This window comes from Coturnix japonica, unplaced genomic scaffold (assembly GCF_054131305.1).
Source record: "Coturnix japonica strain WE unplaced genomic scaffold, WE-NBRP24 Scf060, whole genome shotgun sequence".
Classification (NCBI taxonomy): domain Eukaryota; kingdom Metazoa; phylum Chordata; class Aves; order Galliformes; family Phasianidae; genus Coturnix; species Coturnix japonica.
Genome location: NW_028188963.1, coordinates 145,050 through 168,766, shown reverse-complemented (window position 1 = coordinate 168,766; position 23,717 = coordinate 145,050). Strand labels below are relative to the sequence as shown.

Here is a 23,717-nt window from a genome sequence, read left to right as displayed (position 1 = left end):
CCCCATATAGGATCCCATAACCCCATAACAGACCCTATAACCCCATATAGGATCCCATAACCCCATAACAGACCCTATAACCCCATATAGGATCCCATAACCCCATAACAGACCCTATAACCCTATATAGGATCCCATAACCCCATAACAGACCCTATAACCCCATATAGGATCCCATAACCCCATAACTGACCCTATAACCCCATATAGGATCCCATAACCCCATAACAGACCCTATAACCCCATATAGGATCCCATAACCCCATAACTGACCCTATAACCCCATATAGGATCCCATAACCCCATAACAGACCCTATAACCCCATATAGGATCCCATAACCCCATAACAGACCCTATAACCCCATATAGGATCCCATAACCCCATAACAGACCCTATAACCCCATATAGGATCCTATAACCCCATAACAGACCCTATAACCCCATATAGGATCCCATAACCCCATAACAGACCCTATAACCCCATATAGGATCCCATAACCCCATAACAGACCCTATAACCCCATATAGGATCCCATAACCCCATAACAGACCCTATAACCCCATATAGGATCCCATAACCCCATAACAGACCCTATAACCCCATATAGGATCCCATAACCCCATAACAGACCCTATAACTGACCCTATAACCCCATAACAGACCCTATAACCCCATATAGGATCCCATAACCCCATAACAGACCCTATAGCCCCATATAGGATCCCATAACCCCATAACAGACCCTATAACTGACCCTATAACCCCATAACAGACCCTATAACCCCATATAGGATCCCATAACCCCATAACAGACCCTATAACCCCATATAGGATCCCATAACCCCATAACAGACCCTATAACCCCATATAGGATCCCATAACCCCATAACAGACCCTATAACCCCATATAGGATCCCATAACCCCATAACAGACCCATAGAGACCCATAGGGATACATAGAGACACATAGAGATTAACAGTGCGCCCCCTAGAGGCCTGGAGGACTCATTGCAACCCATAGGGATTAATAGGGAACCATTGCAACCCATAGAGAACCCAAAGAGATTAACAAAGAGATTAACAGAGCGCCCCCTCTGTTAATCCCATATAGGATCTCTGTTAACCCCATATAGGATCCCATAACCCCATAACAGACCCTATAACCCCATATAGGATCCCATAACCCCATAACAGACCCTATAACCCCATATAGGATCCCATAACCCCATAACAGACCCTATAGCCCCATATAGGATCCCATAACCCCATAACAGACCCTATAGCCCCATATAGGATCCCATAACCCCATAACAGACCCTATAACCCCATATAGGATCCCATAACCCCATAACAGACCCTATAGCCCCATATAGGATCCCATAACCCCATAACAGACCCTATAACCCCATATAGGATCCCATAACCCCATAACAGACCCTATAACTGACCCTATAACAGACCCTATAACAGACCCTACAACTGACCCTATAACAGACCCTATAACTGACCCTATAACTGACCCTATAACAGACCCTATAACCCCATAACTGACCCTATAACCCCATATAGGATCCCATAACCCCATAACAGACCCTATAACCCCATATAGGATCCCATAACCCCATAACAGACCCTATAGCCCCATATAGGATCCCATAACCCCATAACAGACCCTATAACCCCATATAGGATCCCATAACCCCATAACAGACCCTATAACTGACCCTATAACAGACCCTATAACAGACCCTACAACTGACCCTATAACAGACCCTATAACTGACCCTATAACTGACCCTATAACAGACCCTATAACCCCATAACTGACCCTATAACCCCATATAGGATCCCATAACCCCATAACAGACCCTATAGCCCCATATAGGATCCCATAACCCCATAACAGACCCTATAACCCCATATAGGATCCCATAACCCCATAACAGACCCTATAGCCCCATATAGGATCCCATAACCCCATAACAGACCCTATAACCCCATATAGGATCCCATAACCCCATAACAGACCCTATAACTGACCCTATAACAGACCCTATAACAGACCCTACAACTGACCCTATAACAGACCCTATAACTGACCCTATAACTGACCCTATAACAGACCCTATAACCCCATAACTGACCCTATAACCCCATATAGGATCCCATAACCCCATAACAGACCCTATAACCCCATATAGGATCCCATAACCCCATAACAGACCCTATAGCCCCATATAGGATCCCATAACCCCATAACAGACCCTATAACCCCATATAGGATCCCATAACCCCATAACAGACCCTATAACTGACCCTATAACAGACCCTATAACAGACCCTACAACTGACCCTATAACAGACCCTATAACTGACCCTATAACTGACCCTATAACAGACCCTATAACCCCATAACTGACCCTATAACCCCATATAGGATCCCATAACCCCATAACAGACCCTATAACCCCATATAGGATCCCATAACCCCATAACAGACCCTATAACCCCATATAGGATCCCATAACCCCATAACAGACCCTATAACCCCATATAGGATCCCATAACCCCATAACAGACCCTATAACCCCATATAGGAGCCCATAACCCCATAACTGACCCTATAACCCCATATAGGATTCCATAACCCCATAACAGACCCTATAACCCCATATAGGATCCCATAACCCCATAACAGACCCTATAACCCCATATAGGATCCCATAACCCCATAACAGACCCTATAACCCCATATAGGATCCCATAACCCCATAACAGACCCTATAACCCCATATAGGATCCCATAACCCCATAACAGACCCTATAACCCCATAACAGACCCTATAACCCCATATAGGATCCCATAACCCCATAACAGACCCTATAACCCCATATAGGATCCCATAACCCCGTAACAGACCCTATAACCCCATATGGGATCCCATAACCCCATAACAGACCCTATAACCCCATATAGGATCCCATAACCCCATAACAGACCCTATAACCCCATATAGGATCCCATAACCCCATAACAGACCCTATAACCCCATATAGGATCCCATAACCCCATAACAGACCCTATAACCCCATATAGGATCCCATAACCCCATAACTGACCCTATAACCCCATATAGGATCCCATAACCCCATAACAGACCCTATAACCCCATATAGGATCCCATAACCCCATAACAGACCCTATAACCCCATATAGGATCCTATAACCCCATAACAGACCCTATAACTGACCCTATAACAGACCCTATAACAAACCCTATAACTGACCCTATAACAGACCCTATAACTGACCCTATAACTGACCCTATAACAGACCCTATAACCCCATAACTGACCCTATAACCCCATATAGGATCCCATAACCCCATAACAGACCCTATAACCCCATATAGGATCCCATAACCCCATAACAGACCCTATAACCCCATATAGGATCCCATAACCCCATAACTGACCCTATAACCCCATATAGGATCCCATAACCCCATAACAGACCCTATAACCCCATATAGGATCCCATAACCCCATAACAGACCCTATAACCCCATATAGGATCCCATAACCCCATAACAGACCCATAGAGACCCATAGGGATACATAGAGACACATAGAGATTAACAGTGCGCCCCCTAGAGGCCTGGAGGACTCATTGCAACCCATAGGGATTAATAGGGAACCATTGCAACCCATAGAGAACCCAAAGAGATTAACAAAGAGATTAACAGAGCGCCCCCTCTGTTAATCCCATATAGGATCTCTGTTAACCCCATATAGGATCCCATAACCCCATAACAGACCCTATAACCCCATATAGGATCCCATAACCCCATAACTGACCCTATAACCCCATATAGGATCCCATAACCCCATAACAGACCCTATAACCCCATATAGGATCCCATAACCCCATAACAGACCCTATAACCCCATATAGGATCCCATAACCCCATAACAGACCCTATAACCCCATATAGGATCCCATAACCCCATAACAGACCCTATAACCCCATATAGGATCCCATAACCCCATAACAGACCCTATAACCCCATAACAGACCCTATAACCCCATATAGGATCCCATAACCCCATAACAGACCCTATAACCCCATATAGGATCCCATAACCCCATAACAGACCCTATAACCCCATATAGGATCCCATAACCCCATAACAGACCCTATAACCCCATATAGGATCCCATAACCCCATAACAGACCCTATAACCCCATATAGGATCCCATAACCCCATAACTGACCCTATAACCCCATATAGGATCCCATAACCCCATAACAGACCCTATAACCCCATATAGGATCCCATAACCCCATAACAGACCCTATAACCCCATATAGGATCCTATAACCCCATAACAGACCCTATAACTGACCCTATAACAGACCCTATAACAAACCCTATAACTGACCCTATAACAGACCCTATAACTGACCCTATAACTGACCCTATAACAGACCCTATAACCCCATAACTGACCCTATAACCCCATATAGGATCCCATAACCCCATAACAGACCCTATAACCCCATATAGGATCCCATAACCCCATAACAGACCCTATAACCCCATATAGGATCCCATAACCCCATAACTGACCCTATAACCCCATATAGGATCCCATAACCCCATAACAGACCCTATAACCCCATATAGGATCCCATAACCCCATAACAGACCCATAGAGACCCATAAGGATACATAGAGACACATAGAGATTAACAGTGCGCCCCCTAGAGGCCTGGAGGACTCATTGCAACCCATAGGGATTAATAGGGAACCATTGCAACCCATAGAGAACCCAAAGAGATTAACAAAGAGATTAACAGAGCGCCCCCTCTGTTAATCCCATATAGGATCTCTGTTAACCCCATATAGGATCCCATAACCCCATAACAGACCCTATAACCCCATATAGGATCCCATAACCTCATAACAGACCCTATAACCCCATATAGGATCCCATAACCCCATAACAGACCCTATAACCCCATATAGGATCCCATAACCCCATAACTGACCCTATAACCCCATATAGGATCCCATAACCCCATAACTGACCCTATAACCCCATATAGGATCCCATAACCCCATAACAGCCCCTATAACCCCATATAGGATCCCATAACCCCATAACAGACCCTATAACCCCATATAGGATCCCATAACCCCATAACAGACCCTATAACCCCATATAGGATCCCATAAACCCATAACAGACCCTATAACCCCATATAGGATCCCATAACCCCATAACAGACCCTATAACCCCATATAGGATCCCATAACCCCATAACAGACCCTATAACCCCATATAGGATCCCATATACCTGTAGTTGACCCTACAATGGCTGTGTTCTGATCCACGGCCTCCAGGAATTGCCCTATAACCAGTGGGATGCTTTGGATCCGTTTCACTTCTTCCTGCGCGTGGAGAAATTCCTTCTTCAGGTTCTTCTGCTCGTCCTTGATGTACTCCTCCTGAACCTCCAGGAACTGCAGCTCTTGTTGGAGTTTCTATGGGATATATATGGGATTTTATAGGATTTTTATAGGATTTATAGGGGATTTATAGGGTATGGGGTCCCTATGAGTTGCAATGAGACCTCCGAGCCTCTAGGGGGCGCGCTGTTAATCTCTATGTGTCTCTATGGGTCTCTATGGGTTGCAATGAGTCCTCCAGTCCTCTAGGGGGCGCACTCTTAATCTCTATGGGGTCCCTATGTGTCTCTATGGATCCCTATGTGTCTCAATGGTTCCCTATTAATCCCTATGGGTTGCAATGAGTCCTCCAAGCCTCTAGGGGGTGCTCTATTAATCTCTATGGGGTCTCTATTGGTCTCTATTAGTCCCTATGTGTCTCTATGGGTCCCTATGTGTCTCTATGGGTCCCTATGGGTTGCAATGGTTCCCTATTAATCCCTATGGGTTGTAATGAGTCCTCCAAGCCTCTAGGGGGCGCTCTATTAATCTCTATGGGTTCTCTATGGGTGTCTATGGGGTTTCTATGGGTCTCTATGGGTCTCTATGGGTCTCTATTTATCCCTATGGGTCTCTATGGGTCTCTATGGGGTGTCTATGGGGTGTCTATGGGGTGGCTCCTCCTGCACCTCCAGGAACTGCAGCTCCTGCTGGAGTTTCTATAGGGGATTTATAGGATTTTTATAGGATTTATAGGAGATTTATAGGGGATTTATAGGGGATTTATAGGGTATGGGGTCCCTATGAGTTGCAATGAGTCCTCCAGGCCTCTAGGGGGCGCACTGTTAATCTCTATGTGTCTCTATGGGTCCCTATGGGTTGCAATGGTTCCCTATTAATCCCTATGGGTTGCAATGAGTCCTCCAGTCCTCTAGGGGGCACTCTATTAATCTCTATGGGTTCTCTATGGGTCCCTATGGGTTGCAATGAGTCATCCAAGCCTCTAGGGGGCGCTCTATTAATCTCTATGGATATCTATGGGTTGCAATGGTTCCCTATTAATCCCTATGAGTTGCAATGAGTCCTCCAAGCCTCTAGGGGGCGCTCTATTAATCTCTATGTGTCTCTATGGGTCCCTATGTCTCTCTATGTCTCTCTATGTGTCCCTATGGGTCCCTATGGGTCTCTATGGGTCTCTATTGGTCCCTATGGGTCTCTATGGGTCTCTATGGGTCTCTATGGGTGTCTATGGGTCCCTATGGGTGTCTATGGGGTGTCCATGGGGTGGCTCCTCCTGCACCTCCAGGAACTGCAATTCTTGCTGTAATTTCTATAGGATATATATGGGATTTTATAGGATTTTATAGGATTTATAGGGGATTTATAGGGTATGGGGTCCCTATGAGTTGCAATGAGTCCTCCAGGCCTCTAGGGGGCGCTCTATTAATCTCTATGTGTCTCTATGGGTCCCTATGGGTTGCAATGAGTCCTCCAGTCCTCTAGGGGGCGCACTGTTAATCTCTATGGATCCCTATGGGTTGCAATGGTTCCCTATTAATCCCTATGGGTTGCAATGAGTCCTCCAAGCCTCTAGTGGGCGCTCTATTAATCTCTATGGGTCTCTATGGGGTTTCTATGGGTCTCTATGGGTCCCTATGGGTCCCCATGGGTCTCTATGGGTCCCTATAGGGTCTCTATGTGTCTCTATGGGGTCCCTATGGGTCTCTATGGGGTTTCTATAGGGTTTCCATAGGGTCTCTATGTGTCTCTATGGTCTCTATGGGGTCTATAGGGTTTCTATAGGGTCTCTATAAGGTTTCTATAGGGTTCCTATAGGGTTCCTATATGTCTCACCTTATACCTGCTGTACAGATCCCTATGGGGTTTCTATAGGGTCTCTATGGTGTCTATAGGGTCTCTATAGGTTCTCTATAGGGTCTCTATAGGGTCTCTCACCTTATACCTGCTGTACAGATCCCTATAGGGTTTCTATAGGGTCTCTATGTGTCTCTATGGTCTCTATAGGGTCTCTATAGGGTTCCTATATGTCTCACCTTATACCTGCTGTACAGATCCCTATGGGCCTCTATAGGGTTTCTATAGGGTTTCTATATGGTCTCTATAGGGTTTCTATAGGGTCTCTATAGGGTCTCACCTTATACCTGCTGTACAGATCCCTATGGGGTTCCTATAGGGTCTCTATGTGTCTCTATGGTGTCTATAGGGTTTCTATAGGGTTTCTATATGGTTTCTATATGTCTCACCTTATACCTGCTGTACAGATCCCTATGTGTCTCTATGGTGTCTATAGGGTTCCTATAGGGTTCCTATAGGGTCTCTATATGGTCTCTATAGGGTCTCTCCTTATACCTGCTGTACAGATCCCTATGGGGTTTCTATAGGGTCTCTATGTGTCTCTATGGTCTCTATAGGGTTTCTATGGTGTCTATAGGGTTCCTATAGGGTCTCTATAGGGTCTCACCTTATACCTGCTGTACAGATCCCTATGTGTCTCTATGGTGTCTCTATGGTGGCACAGGGTTTCTATAGTGTCTCTATATGGTTCCTATAGGGTCTCTCACCTTATACCTGCTGTACAGATCCCTATGGGTCTCTATGGTGTCTATAGGGTTCCTATAGGGTCTCTATAGGGTCTCTATATGTCTCACCTTATACCTGCTGTACAGATCCCTATGGGGTTTCTATAGGGTCTCTATGTGTCTCTATGGTCTCTATAGGGTTTCTATGGGGTTCCTATAGGGTCTCTATATGTCTCACCTTATACCTGCTGTACAGATCCTCCAGGTCTTCGGCCTCGGGTCCCAGGAAGGGCAGAGCCGGGTGGGGGCGGGGCAGGGACGGGAGCTCGTCCTGAAACACCCCATTTTTACCCCAAAAAGCCCAAAAAACCCCAAATTTCACCCCAAAACCCCCAAATTTCACCCCAAAGATGCCAAAAAAGTCCTTTTTCACCCCAAAAAAACCCCAAATCCCCCAATTTCACCCCAAAAATGGCCCCATTTCACCCCATATTTCACCCCCAAAAACTCCCATTTTTACCCCAAAAAAACCCAAATTTCACCCCAAAAAGCCCCAAATTTCACCCCAAAAAGCCCCAAAAACCCCCAAATTTCACCCCAAAACCCGCAAATTTCACCCCCAAAGACCCCAAAAAAGTCCTTTTTTACCCCAAAAATCCCCAATTTCACCCCAAAAGGCCCCAAATCCCCCATTTTCATCCCAAAAAACCCCAATTTCAGCCCCCAAACCCCCAAATTTCAACCCAAAGACCCAAAAAACTCCAAATTTCCCCCCAAAAAAACCCATTTTCACCCCAAAAAGCCCCAAAATCCCCCAATTTCACCCCAAAATCGTCCCTATTTCACCCCCCAAATGGCCCCATTTCACCCCATATTTACCCCCCAAAAATCCCTTTTTCCCCCCCAAACCCCCCCCGTGACCCCAAAAGGCCCCAATTTCACCCCCAAAGACCCCAAAAAAGTCCTTTTTCACCCCAAAAAATCCCCAATTCCCCCAACTTCACCCCAAAACCCACAAATTTCACCCCCAAAGACCCCAAAAAAAACCCAAATCCCCCAATTTCACCCCAAAAATGACCCCATTTCAGCCCATATTTCACCCCCATAATCCTCCATTTTCACCCCAAAAACCCCAAATTTCACCCCAAAAAGCCCCAAATTTCACCCCAAAAACCCCAATAACCCCAAAACCCGCAAATTTCACCCCCAAAGACCCCAAAAAAGTCCTTTTTTACCCCAAAAATCCCCAATTTCACCCCCAAAAGCCCCAAAATCCCCCAATTTCACCCCAAAAATGGCCCCATTTTACCCCATATTCCACCCCCAAAACCCCCATTTTCACCCCAAAAAACCCCAAATTTCACCCCAAAAAGCCCCAAAAACCCCAAATTTCACCCCAAAACCCGCAAATTTAACCCCAAAGACCCCAAGTCCTTTTTTACCCCCAAAAAACCCCAATTTCACCCCAAGAAGCCCCAAAATCCCCCAATTTCACCCCAAAATGGCCCCATTTAATCCCATATTCCACCCCCAAAAACCCCCATTTTCACCCCAAAAAACCCCAAATTTCACCCCAAAAAGCCCCAAATTTCACCCCAAAAAGCCCCAAAAACCCTAAATTTCACCCCAAAACCCACAAATTTCACCCCCAAAGACCCCAAAAAAGTCCTTTTTCACCCCAAAAAATCCCCAAATCCCCCAATTTCACCCCAAAACCCACAAATTTCACCCCCAAAGACCCCAAAAAAACCCAAAATCCCCCAATTTTACCCCAAAAATGGTCCCATTTCACCCCATATTTCACCCCCAAAAACCCCCATTTTTACCCCAAAAAACCCCAAATTTCACCCCAAAAAGCCCCAAAAACCCCAAATTTCACCCCAAAACCTGCAAATTTCACCCCGAAAGACCCCAAAAATCCCCAATTTCACCCCAAAAAGCCCCAAAATCCCCCAATTTCACCCCAAAATGGCCCCATTTAATCCCATATTCCACCCCCAAAAACCCCCATTTTTACCCCAAAAAACCCCAAATTTCACCCCAAAAAGCCCCAAAAACCATAAATTTCACCCCAAAACCCGCAAATTTCACCCCCAAAGACCCCAAAAAAGTCCTTTTTTACCCCAAAAATCCCCAATTTCACCCCAAAGAGGCCCAAAATCCCCCAATTTTACCCCAAAAATGGCCCCATTTCACCCCATATTTCACCCCCAAAAACCCCCATTTTTACCCCCAAAAACCCCATATTTCACCCCAAAAAGCCCCAAAAACCCACAAATTTCACCCCAAAACCCGCAAATTTCACCCCCAAAGACCCCAAAAAAACCCATTTTCACCCCCAAAAACCCCAAAATCTCCCAATTTCACCCCAAAAATCGCCCCATTTCACCCCATAAGAACCCATTTCACCCCAAAAAAGTCCTTTTTCACCCCAAAAAACCCCAAATTTCACCCCAAAAAGCCCCAAAAACCCAAATTTCACCCCAAAACCCACCAATTTCACCCCCAAAGACCCCAAAAAAGTCCTTTTTCACCCCAAAAAACCCCAATTTCACCCCAAAATACCCCAAAATGCCCCAATTTCACCCCAAAAATGGCCCCATTTCACCCCATATTTCACCCCCCAAAACCCCCATTTTTACCCCAAAAACCCCAAATTTCACCCCAAAAAGCCCCAAAAACCCCAAATTTCACCCCAAAACCCGCAAATTTCACCCCCAAAGACCCCAAAAAAGTCCTTTTTTACCCCAAAAATCCCCAATTTCACCCCAAAAAGCCCCAAAATCCCCCAATTTTACCCCCAAAATGGCCCCATTTAATCCCATATTCCAGCCTCAAAACCCCCCATTTTCATCCCAAAAAACCCCAATTTCTGCCCCAAAACCCCCAAATTTCACCCCCAAAGACCCCAAAAAACCCAAATTTCACCCCAAAAATCCCCAAATTTCACCCCAAAAAGCCCCAAAATCCCCCAATTTTACCCCAAAAATGGCCCCATTTCACCCCATATTTCAGCCTCAAAAACCCCCATTTTCATCCCAAAAAACCCCAATTTCAGCCCCCAAACCCCCAAATTTCACCCCAAAAAGCCCCAAAAACCCCAAATTTCACCCCAAAACCCACAAATTTCACCCCCAAAGACCCCAAAAAAGTCCTTTTTCACCCCAAAAATCCCCAATTTCACCCCAAAAAGGCCCAAAATCCCCCAATTTCACCCCAAAATGGCCCCATTTCACCCCATATTCCAGCCTCAAAACCCCCCATTTTCATCCCAAAAAACCCCAAATTTCACCCCAAAAAGCCCCAAAAACCCCAAATTTCACCCCAAAACCCGCAAATTTCACCCCCAAAGACCCCAAAAAACCCAAATTTCACCCCAAAAAGCCCCAAATTTCACCCCAAAAAGCCCCAAAATCCCCCAATTTTACCCCAAAATGGCCCCATTTCACCCCCCAAAAAGCCCCATTTTCACCCCAAAAAACCCCAAATTTCACCCCAAAAAGCACCAAAAACCCCAAATTTCACCCCAAAACCCGCAAATTTCACCCCCAAAGACCCCAAAAAAGTCCTTTTTTACCCCAAAAATCCCCAATTTCACCCCAAAAGGCCCCAAAATCCCCCAATTTTACCCCCAAAATGGCCTCATTTCACCCCAAAAACCCCATATTTCACCCCAAAAAGCCCCAAAACCCTCAAATTTCACCCCCAAAGACCCCAAAAAAAACCATTTTCACCCCCCTAAAACCCCAAAATCCCCCAATTTCACCGCAAAAATGACCCATTTCAACCCTAAAACCCCATATTTCAACCCAAAATGCCCCAAAACCCCAAATTTCACCCCAAAAAACCTCATTTTCACCCCCCAAAAACCCCAAAATCTCCCAATTTCACCCCAAAAATGGCCCCATTTCAACCCAAAAACCCCATATTTCACCCCAAAAAACCTCATTTTCACCCCCAAAAACCCCAAAATCTCCCAATTTCACCCCAAAAATGGCCCCATTTCAACCCAAAAACCCCATATTTCACCCCAAAAAGCCCCAAAAGCCACAAATTTCACCCCCAAAGACCCCAAAAAACCCCATTTTCACCCCCCAAAAAACCCAAATTCCACCCCAAAAAGCCCCAAAAACCCTAAATTTCACCCCCAAATCGGCCCCATTTCACCCCCAAAACCCCAAATTTCACCCCAAAAAAGCCCCATTTTCCACCCCAAAAACCCCCTTTTCCACCCCAAATCCCCCCATGACCCCAAAAAGCCCCAATTTTACCCCAAAAACCCCAAATTTCACCCCCAAAATCCCCATTTTCACCCCAAAAAGCCCCAAAATCCCCCAATTTCACCCCCCAAACGGCCCCATTTCAGCCCATAACAACCCCACATTTCCCCCCCAAAAAGCCCTTTTTCCCCCCCCAAATCCCCCCGTGACCCCAAAAATCCCCATTTACACCCAAAAATGCCCATTTTTAGCCCAAAAAGCCCCAAAATCGCCCGTTTTCAGCCCAAAATCGCCCCCCAAACCTGCGCTTTTTCACACAACACTCCGATCTCCTCCATCGTGACGAGGCGGAAGTGACAGGCCCCGACCGGAAGAGGCGGGGCTAAGAGCGGAAACGGAAGTGGTGATACGACCGGAAGTGTTCGCAAAGAACGATGGGAAACTGAGTCCCCTTCAAAAGCAATGGGGATAAAACCGGAAGTTCCGCCATTTTGAGGATAGGAACGCTGGGAAACTGAGCCCCATTCAAAGGAGGCGGTGGTAAAACCGGAAGTTCCGCAAGGAATGCTGGGAAACTGAGTTTCCTTCAAAGTAGGAAGTGCTACAACCGGAAGTTCCGCCATCTTGCGCAAGGAACTCTGGGAAACTGAGTCCCATTCAAAGGACGCGGTGCTACAACCGGAAGTTCCGCCATCTTGCGCAAGGAACTCTGGGAAACTGAGTCCCATTCAAAGGGGACGGTGTTAAAACCGGAAGTTCCGCAAAGAATGCTGGGCAACCGAGTCCCATTCAATGGGGGGGCGGTGCTAAAACCGGAAGTTCCGCCATTTTGGCGCAAGGAACTCTGGGAAACCGAGTCCCATTTCAAAGGGGGGCGGTACTACAACCGGAAGTTCCGCCATCTTGCTCAAAGGGACGCTGGGAAACTGAGTCCCATTTGACCCTATTATTTCCCCCCTATATTCTCCCCTATATCCCCCCTGTTTTCCCCTATATCCCCCCATTTCCCCTATATCCCCCCATTTCCCCCACAGACGCCATATTAGAAGCCATTTTATGTCCTTTTCCCCCATTTTAATGCCATTTCCCCCATTTTTGGGGTCGCCCCATAAGTGGTGACCCCCCCCCCCCAACCCCATATAGGGTCGTTGTTATGGGGTCGGGGTCCCAACCCCCCTATAGGGTTCATGGGGTCGCTGTGGGGTCTATGGGGTGTCACTGCTCCCCCTGCCACCAATGGTAGAGCTGGTCCGTCAGGATCCCGGTGTACGTCAGCACCGCCACCGTGCCCTTCTCATAGGCGTCCCTATAACGAAACCCCATAGGAGATATAGGGCGGCCCTATAGGGTCCATAGGGTTATTTCAGGGTATAGGATCAATAGGGCAGCCCTATAGGATCTATAGGGTTATATAGGGTATAGGATCAATAGGGTTTAGGGTATAGGATCAATAGGGCGGCCCTATAGGATCTCTAGGGTTATTTAGGGGTATAGGATCAATAGTGCGGCCCTATAGGATCTCTAGGGTTATTTAGGGGTATAGGATCAATAGGGCGGCCCTATAGGATCTATAGGGTTATATATAGGGTGGCCCTATAGGATCTATAGGGTTATATAGGGTATAAGATCAATAAGGTGGCCCTATAGGATCAATAGGGTGGCCCTATAGGATCTCTAGGGTTATATATAGGGCGGCCCTATAGGATCTATAGGGTTATATAGGGTATAGGATCAATAAGGTGGCCCTATAGATCAATAGGGTGGCCCTATAGGATCTATAGGGTTATTTAGGGGTATAGGATCAATAGGGCGGCCCTATAGGATCTATAGGGTTATATAGGATCTATAGGGTTATGTATAGGGTGGCCTTATAGGATCTATAGGGTTTAGGGTATAGGATTTATAGGGTTAAGTATAGGGTGGCCCTATAGGATCTATAGGGTTTAGGGTATAGGATCAGTAGGGCAGCCCTATAGGATCTATAGGGTTTAAGGGTATAGGATCTATAGGGTTATGTATAGGGTGGCCCTATAGGATCTATAGGGTTATATAGGGGTATAGGATCAATAAGGTGGCCCTATAGATCAATAGGGTGGCCCTATAGGATCTATAGGGTTATATAGGGTATAGGATCTATAGGGTTATGTATAGGGTGGCCTTATAGGATCTATAGGGTTCAGGGTATAGGATCTATAGGGTTTAAGGGTATAGGTTCTATAGGGTTATGTATAGGGTGGCCCTATAGGATCTATAGGGTTTAGTGTATAGGATCTATAGGGTTATTTAGGGGTATAGGATCAATAGCGCGGCCCTATAGGATCTGTAGGGTTATATATAGGGCGGCCCTATAGGATCTATAGGGTTATATAGGGTATAGGATCAATAAGGTGGCCCTATAGATCAATAGGGTGGCCCTATAGGATCTATAGGGTTATTTAGGGGTATAGGATCAATAGGGCGACCCTATAGGATCAATAGGGCAGCCCTATAGGATCTATAGGGTTATTTAGGGGTATAGGATCAATAGGGTGGACCTATAGGATCTATAGGATTATATATAGGGCCAATACGTATATAAGGCAGCCCTATAATATCAATAGGGTTTAGGGTATAGGATCAATAGGGTGGCCCTATAGGATCTATAGGGTTATTTAGGGTATAGGATCAATAGGGTTTAGGGTATAGGATCAATAGGGCGGCCCTATAGGATCTATAGGGTTATATAGGGTATAGGATCAATAAGGTGGCCCTATAGATCAATAGGGTGGCTCTATAGGATCTATAGGGTTATATAGGGTATAGGATCTATAGGGTTATTTAGGGGTATAGGATCAATAGGGCGGTCCTATAGGATCTATAGGGTTATATATAGGGCGGCCCTATAGGACCTATAGGGTTATATATAGGGCGGCCCTATAGGATCTATAGGGTTATTGAGGGGTATAGGATCAATAGGGCGGCCCTATAGGATCTATAGGATTATATATAGGGCGGCCCTATAGGATCTATAGGGTTATATATAGGGCGGCCCTATAGGACCTATAGGGTTATATAGGGTCTCTTACCTGATGCTCTGTGGGGTGGTTGGGGGTCTGAGCCGTTCCAGGAGCCCCCCGGCCATTTTGACCCCACGACCCACCAGCCCCACAGCGGCCGACCCCAAATGGGTCCATTGGGATGAATGGGGCGGTTGTGGGGTCGGGGCCGAGGGGGGGCGGCCCCAAGAGGCTGGGGGGGACAATGGGGTTAATGGGGGCAATGGGGTCTATGGGGGTAATGGGGGCTATGGGAGCAATGGGGGCTATGGGGTCTATTGGGTCAATGGGGGCTATGGGGTCTATGGGGTCTATGGGGTTAATGGGGGCTATGGGGTCAATGGGGTCAATAGGGTCTATGGGGTCAATGAGGTTTATAGGGTGTATGGGGTGAATAGGGTCAATGGGGTCTATGGGGTTAATGGGGTCAATGGGGTTAATGGGGTTAATGGGGGCAGTGGGGGCTACGGGGTCAATGGGGTCAATGGGGGCAATGGGGTCAGTGGGGTTTATAGGGTCTATGGGGTTAATAGGGTCAATGGGGTCTATGGGGTTAATGGGGGTATTGGGATCTATGGGGGCTATGGGGGTTAATGGGGGTATTGGGGTTAATGGGGTCAATGGGGTTAATGGGGTTAATGGGGGCAATGGGGGTATTGGGGTCTATGGGGGTTAATGGGGTTTATAGGGTCTATGGGGTGAATAGGGTTAATGGGGTCTATGGAGGCAATGGGGGCTATGGGGGCAATGGGGGCAATGGGGGTATTGGGGTCTATGGGGGTATTGGGGTCAATGGGGTCTATGGGGGTATTGGGGTCTATGGGGTCAATGGGGTTAATGGGGTCAATGGGGTCAATGGGGTTAATGGGGGCTATGAGGGCAATGGGGTCTATGGGGGTATTGGGGTCTATGGGGTCAATGGGGTTAATGGGGGTATTGGGGTTAATGGGGGTATTGGGGTCTATGGGGGTATTGGGGTCTATGGGGGTATTGGGGTTAATGGGGTCAATGGGGTTAATGGGGGCAGTGGGGGCTATGGGGTCAATGGGGGCTATGGGGCTTATAGGGGTAATGGGGTCAATGGGGGCTATGGGGTTTATAGGGTCTATGGGGTGAATAGGGTCAATGGGGTCTATGGGGTTAATGGGGTCAATGGGGGCTATGGGGTCAATGGGGGCTATGGGGGTAATGGGGTCAATGGGGACTATGGGGTCAATGGGGTCAATGGGGTCAATGGGGTCTATGGGGGTATTGGGGTTTATGGGGGTATTGGGGTCTATGGGGTCAATGGGGTTAATGGGGGTGTTGGGGGTATTGGGGTCAATGGGGTCTATGGGGTGAATAGGGTCAATGGGATCAATGGTGTCAATGGGGTCTATGGGGGTCAATGGGGTTTATAGGGTCTATGGGATGAATAGGGTCAATGGGATCAATGGGGTCAATGGGGTCTATGGGGGTCAATGGGGTTTATAGGGTCTATGGGGAGAATAGGGTCAATAGGGTCTGTGGGGTCAATGGGGGCTATGGGGGTTAATGGGGGTATTGGGGTTAATGGGGGTATTGGGGTTAATGGGGTCAATGGAGGTTAATGGGGGTGTTGGGGTTAATGGGGGTATTGGGGTTATTGGGGGCCAATGGGGTCAATGGGTTCAATGGGGGCTATGGGGTCATTGGGGTTTATTGGGGCAGTGGGGGCTATGGGGTCAACGGGGTTAATGGGGATAATGGGGTCAATGGGGTTAATGGGGGCTATGGGAGCAATGGGGTCTATGGGGGTATTGGGGTTAATGGGGTTAATGGGGTCAATGGGGGTATTGGGGTCTATGGGGTCAATGGGGTTAATGGGGGTGTTGGGGGTATTGGGGTCAATAGGGTCAATGGGATTATTGGGGTCAATGGGGGTATTGGGGGCAATGGGGTCAATGGGGTCTATGGGGTCAATGGGGGCAATGGGGTCAATGGGGTCTATGGGGTCAATGGGGTCTATGGGGTCAATAGGGTCAATGGGGTCAATGGGGGCAATGGGGTCAATGGGGTCTATGGGGTCAATGGGGTCAATGGGGTCAATGGGGGTAATGGGGTCAATGGGGTCAATGGGGGTATTGGGGTTTATGGGGGCAGTGGGGGCTATGGGGTCAATGGGGTCTATGGGGTGAATAGGGTCAATGGGATCAATGGTGTCAATGGGGTCTATGGGGGTCAATGGGGTTTATAGGGTCTATGGGATGAATAGGGTCAATGGGATCAATGGGGTCAATGGGGTCTATTGGGTCAATGGGGTTTATGGGGGTCAATGGGGTTTATAGGGTCTATGGGGAGAATAGGGTCAATAGGGTCTATGGGATCAATGGGGGCTATGGGGGTTAATGGGGGTATTGGGGTTAATGGGGTCAATGGGGTTAATGGGGGCTATGGGGTCTATGGGGTTATTGGGGCAATGGGGGCTATGGTGGGCAATGGGGTCTATGGGGTCAATGGGGTCAATGGGGTTATTGGGATCAATGGGGCTATTTGGGGCCATATGGGTCCATTTAGGGCCATTTTGGTCAATTTTGGGTCCATTTAGGGCCATTTTGGGGTCATTAGGGTCCATTTGGGTCCATTTAGGGCCATTTTGGGGTCATTAGGGTCCATTTTGGGTCCATTTTGGGTCCATTTAGGGCCATTTTGGGGTCATTTAGGGCCATTTTGGGTCCATTTGGGTCCATTTAGGGCCATTTTGGGTCCATTTAGGGCCATTTTGGGGTCATTAGGGTCCATTTAGGGCCATTTTGGGTCCATTTAGGGCCATTTTGGGGTCACTAGGGGCCATTTTGGGCCCATTTAGGGCCATTTTGGGGTCATTAGGGTCTATTTTTGGGTCAATTTAGGGCCATTTTGGGTCCATTTAGGGCCATTTTGGGGCCATTAGGGTCCATTTGGGTCCATTTAGGGTCATTTTGGGGTCATTAGGGTCCATTTAGGGCCATTTTGGGTCCATTTAGGGCCATTTTGGGGTCATTAGGGCCATTTTGGGTCCATTTAGAGCCATTTTGGGGTCATTAGGGTCCATTTAGGGCCATTTTGGGTCCATTTAGGGCCATTTTGGTCAATTTTGGGTCCATTTAGGGCCATTTTGGGGTCATTAGGGTCGATTTTGGGTCCATTTAGGGCCATTTTGGGGCTGACCAGAGCAGAGCAGCAGCAGCAGCAGCGCCGTCGCCGTCACTTTGGGGTCCATCATCCTCAACCCTATAAGAAATAACCCCAAAAAACCCCAAATCCGGCCCTTTTAGGGGCAAAAAAGCCCCAAATTCGGGCCATTTTCACCCCAAAATCCCCATTTGGGGCCATTTTGACCTCAAAAATCCCCATTTCTGACCATTTTGGGGGGTTCAAAATCCCTTTTCTGCCTCTTTTTGGGGTCCAGACCCCAAACTGTCCCCACCCCATAAATAAAACCCACCAAATCCTATTAAAATCCCATTGAATCCCATTGGATCCCATTGAATCCCATTAAAATCCCATATAAATCCCACTCAGTCCCATTGATTCCCATATAAATCCCATTGAATCCCATCCAATCCCACTGAATCCCATTGAATCCCATATAAATCCCATTGAATCCCATATAAATCCCATTAAATCCCCTATAAATCCCATTGAATCCCATATAAATCCCATCCAGTCCCATTGAATTCCATATAAATCCCATTAAATCCCCTATAAATCCCATTAAATCCCATTGAATCCCATATAAATCCCATATAAATCCCATATAAATCCCATTGGATCCCATTGAAACCCATTGAATCCCATACAACCCCCCTACAAATCCCCTAGATTCCCATTTCCAGCCACATTTTGGGTTGAAAACACCCAAATTTGGGACATTTTGACCCCCAAATACCCATATATGGCCATTTTTGGGGCGGTTCCTTCACTTTTAGGGCCCATTTTTGGGGTGAAAAACCCCAATATTGGCTCATTTCTGACCCCCCCCCCCCCCCCCTTAGAACCCCCTTTTAGGGCCCGTTTTTGGGGTGAAAAACCCCAATATTGGCTCATTTCTGATCCACCCCCCCTTAGAACCCCCTTATCAGCCCCATTTTTGGGGTTAAAAACCCCCTTTTAGGCCCATTTTTGGGGTGAAAAACCCCATTTTCAGCCCCATTTTGGGGTAAAAAACCCCATTTTTGGGGTCATTTGGGGTCCTCCCGCCCTTAAAATCCCCTTTTCAGCCCCATTTTTGGGGTGAAAAACCCCAATATTGGGTCATTTCAGACCCCCCCCCCCCTTTAAAGCCCCTTCTTGCCCCATTTTTGGGCTAAAACCCCCCATTTTTGGTCAATTTTGGGCTCAAAACCCCCATTTTTAGTCAATTCGGGTCCCCCCGTTTCATTTATGACACTTTCGAGCCCCCTCCCCCACTTTAAACCCCCCCAAACCCCCCCTCAAATCCGACCCCCCTATAGACGGTCCCATTCAACCCCCATTTCCCCCCTTATTTTGGGTTAAAAACACCCAATTTTGGGTCATTCGGGCTCTAAACCCTCTTTTCTATCAGCTCCAATCGAGACCCCCCCCATAATGACCCCCCCACCCCCTTAAAAAGCCTATTAAACCCCACACATATTTTGGGTTTAAAACCCCATTTTTGGTCAATTTTGGGCTCAAAACCCCCATTTTTGGTCAATTCGTGTCCCCCCGTTTCATTTATGACACTTTCCAGCCCCCCCCACCACTTTAAACCCCCCCAAACCCCCCCTCAAATCCGACCCCCCTATAGACGGTCCCATTCAACCCCCATTTCTCCCCTTATTTTGGGTCAAAAACAGCCAATTTTGGGTCATTCGGGCTCAAAACCCTCTTTTCTATCAGCTCCCATCGAGACCCCCCCATAATTGACACCCCCCCACCCCAAAAAGCCCCCAACCCCTAAACCCAATTTTGGGTTAAACCCCCCTATTTTTAGGTCTTTTCTCCCAACCAACCCCCCCCACCCCATATTTGGGGGATCCTCCACACGACCCCCCCCCGCCCCCATGGGACCCCCCCCCATAAACGCACCCATCGCCACTTGTTGTCTATGGAGTGGGGGGGGGGCGACCCCTGTTATAGGGCGGGGGGCAAAGTCCGGGGGTGGGAGGGGGGCGAGGCTCCAGCGTGGAGGGGGCGGGGCTTAAAGGGGGTCACGTGATGGGGTCAATGGGGGGGGGGAGGGGGTATTATGGGGTCTATGGGGTGGGAATGGGGTCGTATTGGGGTCTATATGGGATAATAGGGTCGTATTGAGGTCTATAGGGGTATAATGGGGTCCTGTGGGGGGATAATGGGGTCGTATTGGGGTCTATAGGGGGGTAATGGGGTTGTATTGGGATCTATAGGGGAATAATGGGATCTATGGGGTGGTAATGGGGTCCTATTGGGGTCTATATGGGATAATAGGGTCGTATTGGGGTCTATGGGTTTATAATGGGGTCCTATAGTGGGTTAACGGGGTCCTATAGGGGGTAATGGGGTCCTATTGGGGTCTATAGAGGTATAATGGGGTCCTATGGGGGGTAATGGGGTCGTATTGGGGTCTATAGGGGTATAATGGGGTCCTATGGGGGGTAATAGGGTCGTATTGGGGTCTATAGGGGTATAATGGGGTCCTATGGGGGTTAATAGGGTCGTATTGGGGTCTATAGGGGTATAATGGGGTCCTATGGGGGGGTAATGGGGTCTTATTGGGGTCTATGAGGAGATAATGGGGTCATATTAGGGTCTATGGGGTTATAATGGGGTCCTATAGGGGGGTAATGGAGTCGTATTGGGGTCTATGGGGGATAATGGGGTCGTATTGGGGTCTATAGGGGTATAATGGGGTCCTATAGGGGGATAATAGGGTCGTATTGGGGTCTATAGGGGTATAATGGGGTCCATGGGGGGATAATGGGGTCGTATTGGGGTCTATGGGGGGTAATGGGGTCATATTGGGGGGTAATGGGGTCGTATTGGGGTCTACGGGGTTATAATGGGGTTTATGGGGTTATAATGGGGGTCTATGGGGTTATACTGGGGGTCTATGGGGTTATAATGGGGTCTATGGGGTTATAATGGGGTCTATGGGGGTATAATGGGGTCTATGGGGGTCTATGGGGTTATAATGGGGGTCTATGGGGTTATAATGGGGTCTATGGGGTTATACTGGGGTCTATGTTGTAATAATGGGGGTCTATGGGGTTATAATGGGGGTCTATGGGGTTATAATGGGGTCCTATGGGTGTTGGAGATTTGCAGCTTGTGCATGGCAATGCAAGCTCGTTGCAAGCCGTGCATTGCACCATGAGCACCTTGCACCCAGAGCATTGCAATGCAAGTGCTTTGCAGCTCCTGCACTGCTGCTCTGCATTGCAATGGGAATGTGATGTGTTGGAGATTTGCACCCCGTGCATGGCAATGCAAGCTCATTGCAACCTGTGCATTGCAGCATGAACACCTTGCACCCAGAGCAATGTAATGCAGGTGCAATGGACTCCCTGTGTTACTCCTGTGCATTGCAATATGAACGTGTTGTGTTGGAGATGTGCAGCCTGTGCATGGCAACGCAAGCTCATTGCAACCCGTGCATTGCACCATGAGAACCTTGCACCCAGAGCAATGCAACACAGGTGCAATGGACCCCCTGTGTTACTCCTGTGCATTGCAATATGAACGTGTTGTGTTGGAGATGTGCAGCCCGTGCATCAGAATGCAAGCTCATTGCAATCCGTGCATTGCACCATGAGCACCTTGCACCCAGGGCAATGCAATGCAGGTGCAATGGACCCCCTGCGTTACCCCTGTGCATTGCAATGGGAATGTATTCTGTTGGAGATTTGCACCCTGTGCATTGCAACGCAACCTCATTGCAACCCATGCATCACACCATGAGCACCTTGCACCCAGAGCATTGCAAGGAGGGTGTAGTGGCACCTCTCCGCTCCTCATCTGCATTGCAATAGGAATGTCTTGTGTTTGAGACTTGCAGCTCCTGCATGGCAACGCAAGTTCATTGCAAGCCATGCATTGCACCATGAGCACCTTGCACCCAGAGCATTTCATAGAGGCTGCAGTAACACCTCTCTGATCCTCGTCTGCATTGCAATAGGAACATGTTGTGTTGGAGATTTGCACCCCGTGCATCGCAATGCAAGCTCATTGCAACCCGTGCATTGCAGCATGAACACCTTGCACCCAGAGCAATGCAACACAGGTGCAATGGACCCCCTGTGTTATTCCTGTGCATTGCAATATGAACGTGTTGTGTTGGAGATTTGCACCCCGTGCATGGAAACACAACCTCATTGCAACCCATGCATTGCACCATGAGTAACTTGCACCCAGAGCATTGCAATGCAAGTGCTTTGCACCTCCTGTTGCTCTGCATTGCAATGGGAAGCTTTGCAACCACTGTTGCTCTGCATTGCAATGGGAATGTGATGTGTTGCACATTTGCACCCCGTGCATGGAAACACAACCTCATTGCAACCCGTGCATCACACCATGAGCACCTTGCACCCAGAGCATTGCAAGGAGGGTGCAGTGGCACCTCTCTGCTCCTCGTCTGCATTGCAATGGGAATGTGATGTGTTGCAGATTTTCACCCCGTGCATCGCAACGCAAGCTCATTGCAACCCGTGCATTGCAGCATGAGCACCTTGCACCCAGAGCAATGCAATGCAAGTGCTTTGCACCTCCTGCACTGTTGCTTTGCATTGCAATGGGAATGTGATGTGTTGCACATTTGCACCTGGTGTATGGCAACACAAGCTCATTGCAACTCGTGCATTGCAACACGAACAGCTCACACCCAGAGCATTGCAAGGAGGGTGCAGTGGCACCTCTCCACTCCTCATCTGCATTGCAATAGGAATGTCTTTTGTTTGAGGCTTGCAGCTCCTGCACGGCAACGCAAGCTCATTGCAACCCGTGCATCGCACCATGAGCACCTTGCACCCAGAGCAATGCAATGCAGGTGCAGCAGACCCCCTGCATTACCTCTGTGCATTGCAATGGGAATGTGATGTGTTGCAGATTTGCACCCCGTGCATTGCAACGCAAGCTCATTGCAACCCGTGCATTGCAGCATGAGCACCTTGCACCCAGAGCATTGCAAGGAGGGTGTAGTGGCACCTCTCTGCTCCTCGTCTGCCTTGAAATGGGCATGCATTGCTCTGCACATTTGCACCCTGTGCACTGCAACGCAAGCTCATTGCAACCCGTGCATCACACCATGAGCACCTTGCACCCAGAGCATTGCAAGGAGGCTGCAGTGGCACCTCTCTGCTCCTCGTCTGCATTGCAATGGGAATGTGATGTGTTGCAGATTTTCACCCCGTGCATCGCAACGCAAGCTCATTGCAACCCGTGCATTGCACCATGAGTACCTTGCACCCAGAGCATTGCAATGCAAGTGCTTTGCACCTCCTGCACTGCTGCTCTGCATTGCAATGGGAA

At 48.0% G+C, this 23,717-nt stretch overlaps 2 protein-coding genes across 6 annotated transcripts in view; both read right to left on the bottom strand.

Annotated features, from left to right (window-relative positions):
• LOC146751927 (26S proteasome regulatory subunit 6B) overlaps nucleotides 1–12,665 on the bottom strand; it is a 38,054-nt gene extending 25,389 nt beyond the window's left edge. For 4 of the 5 annotated variants that reach the window (XM_085533401.1, XM_085533403.1, XM_085533404.1 and 1 more), the window contains exons 1-3: nucleotides 12,522–12,665; nucleotides 8,238–8,330; nucleotides 5,369–5,555 (exon numbers count right to left, since the gene is read on the bottom strand). In XM_085533401.1, coding sequence (XP_085389527.1) covers nucleotides 5,369–5,555; nucleotides 8,238–8,330; nucleotides 12,522–12,557 — 316 coding nt within the window. In that variant the 5' untranslated portion in view covers nucleotides 12,558–12,665. Of the gene's footprint in view, nucleotides 1–5,368; nucleotides 5,556–6,148; nucleotides 6,179–8,237; nucleotides 8,331–12,521 lie in introns of all 5 variants that reach the window. The other variant, XM_085533402.1, reaches the window with a different exon arrangement.
• Nucleotides 12,666–13,271: 606 nt separating this feature from the next.
• On the bottom strand, nucleotides 13,272–20,346 carry LOC146751926 (apolipoprotein C-II-like). Its single transcript, XM_085533400.1, has 4 exons — nucleotides 20,304–20,346; nucleotides 18,423–18,485; nucleotides 15,285–15,447; nucleotides 13,272–13,525 (listed from the first exon to the last, which is right to left on the bottom strand). Exons 1-4 carry the CDS (start codon nucleotides 20,305–20,307, stop codon nucleotides 13,435–13,437), a joined length of 321 nt encoding a protein of 106 aa, XP_085389526.1. The 5' UTR covers nucleotides 20,308–20,346; the 3' UTR covers nucleotides 13,272–13,434.
• Between the last annotated feature and the right edge of the window lie 3,371 nt (nucleotides 20,347–23,717).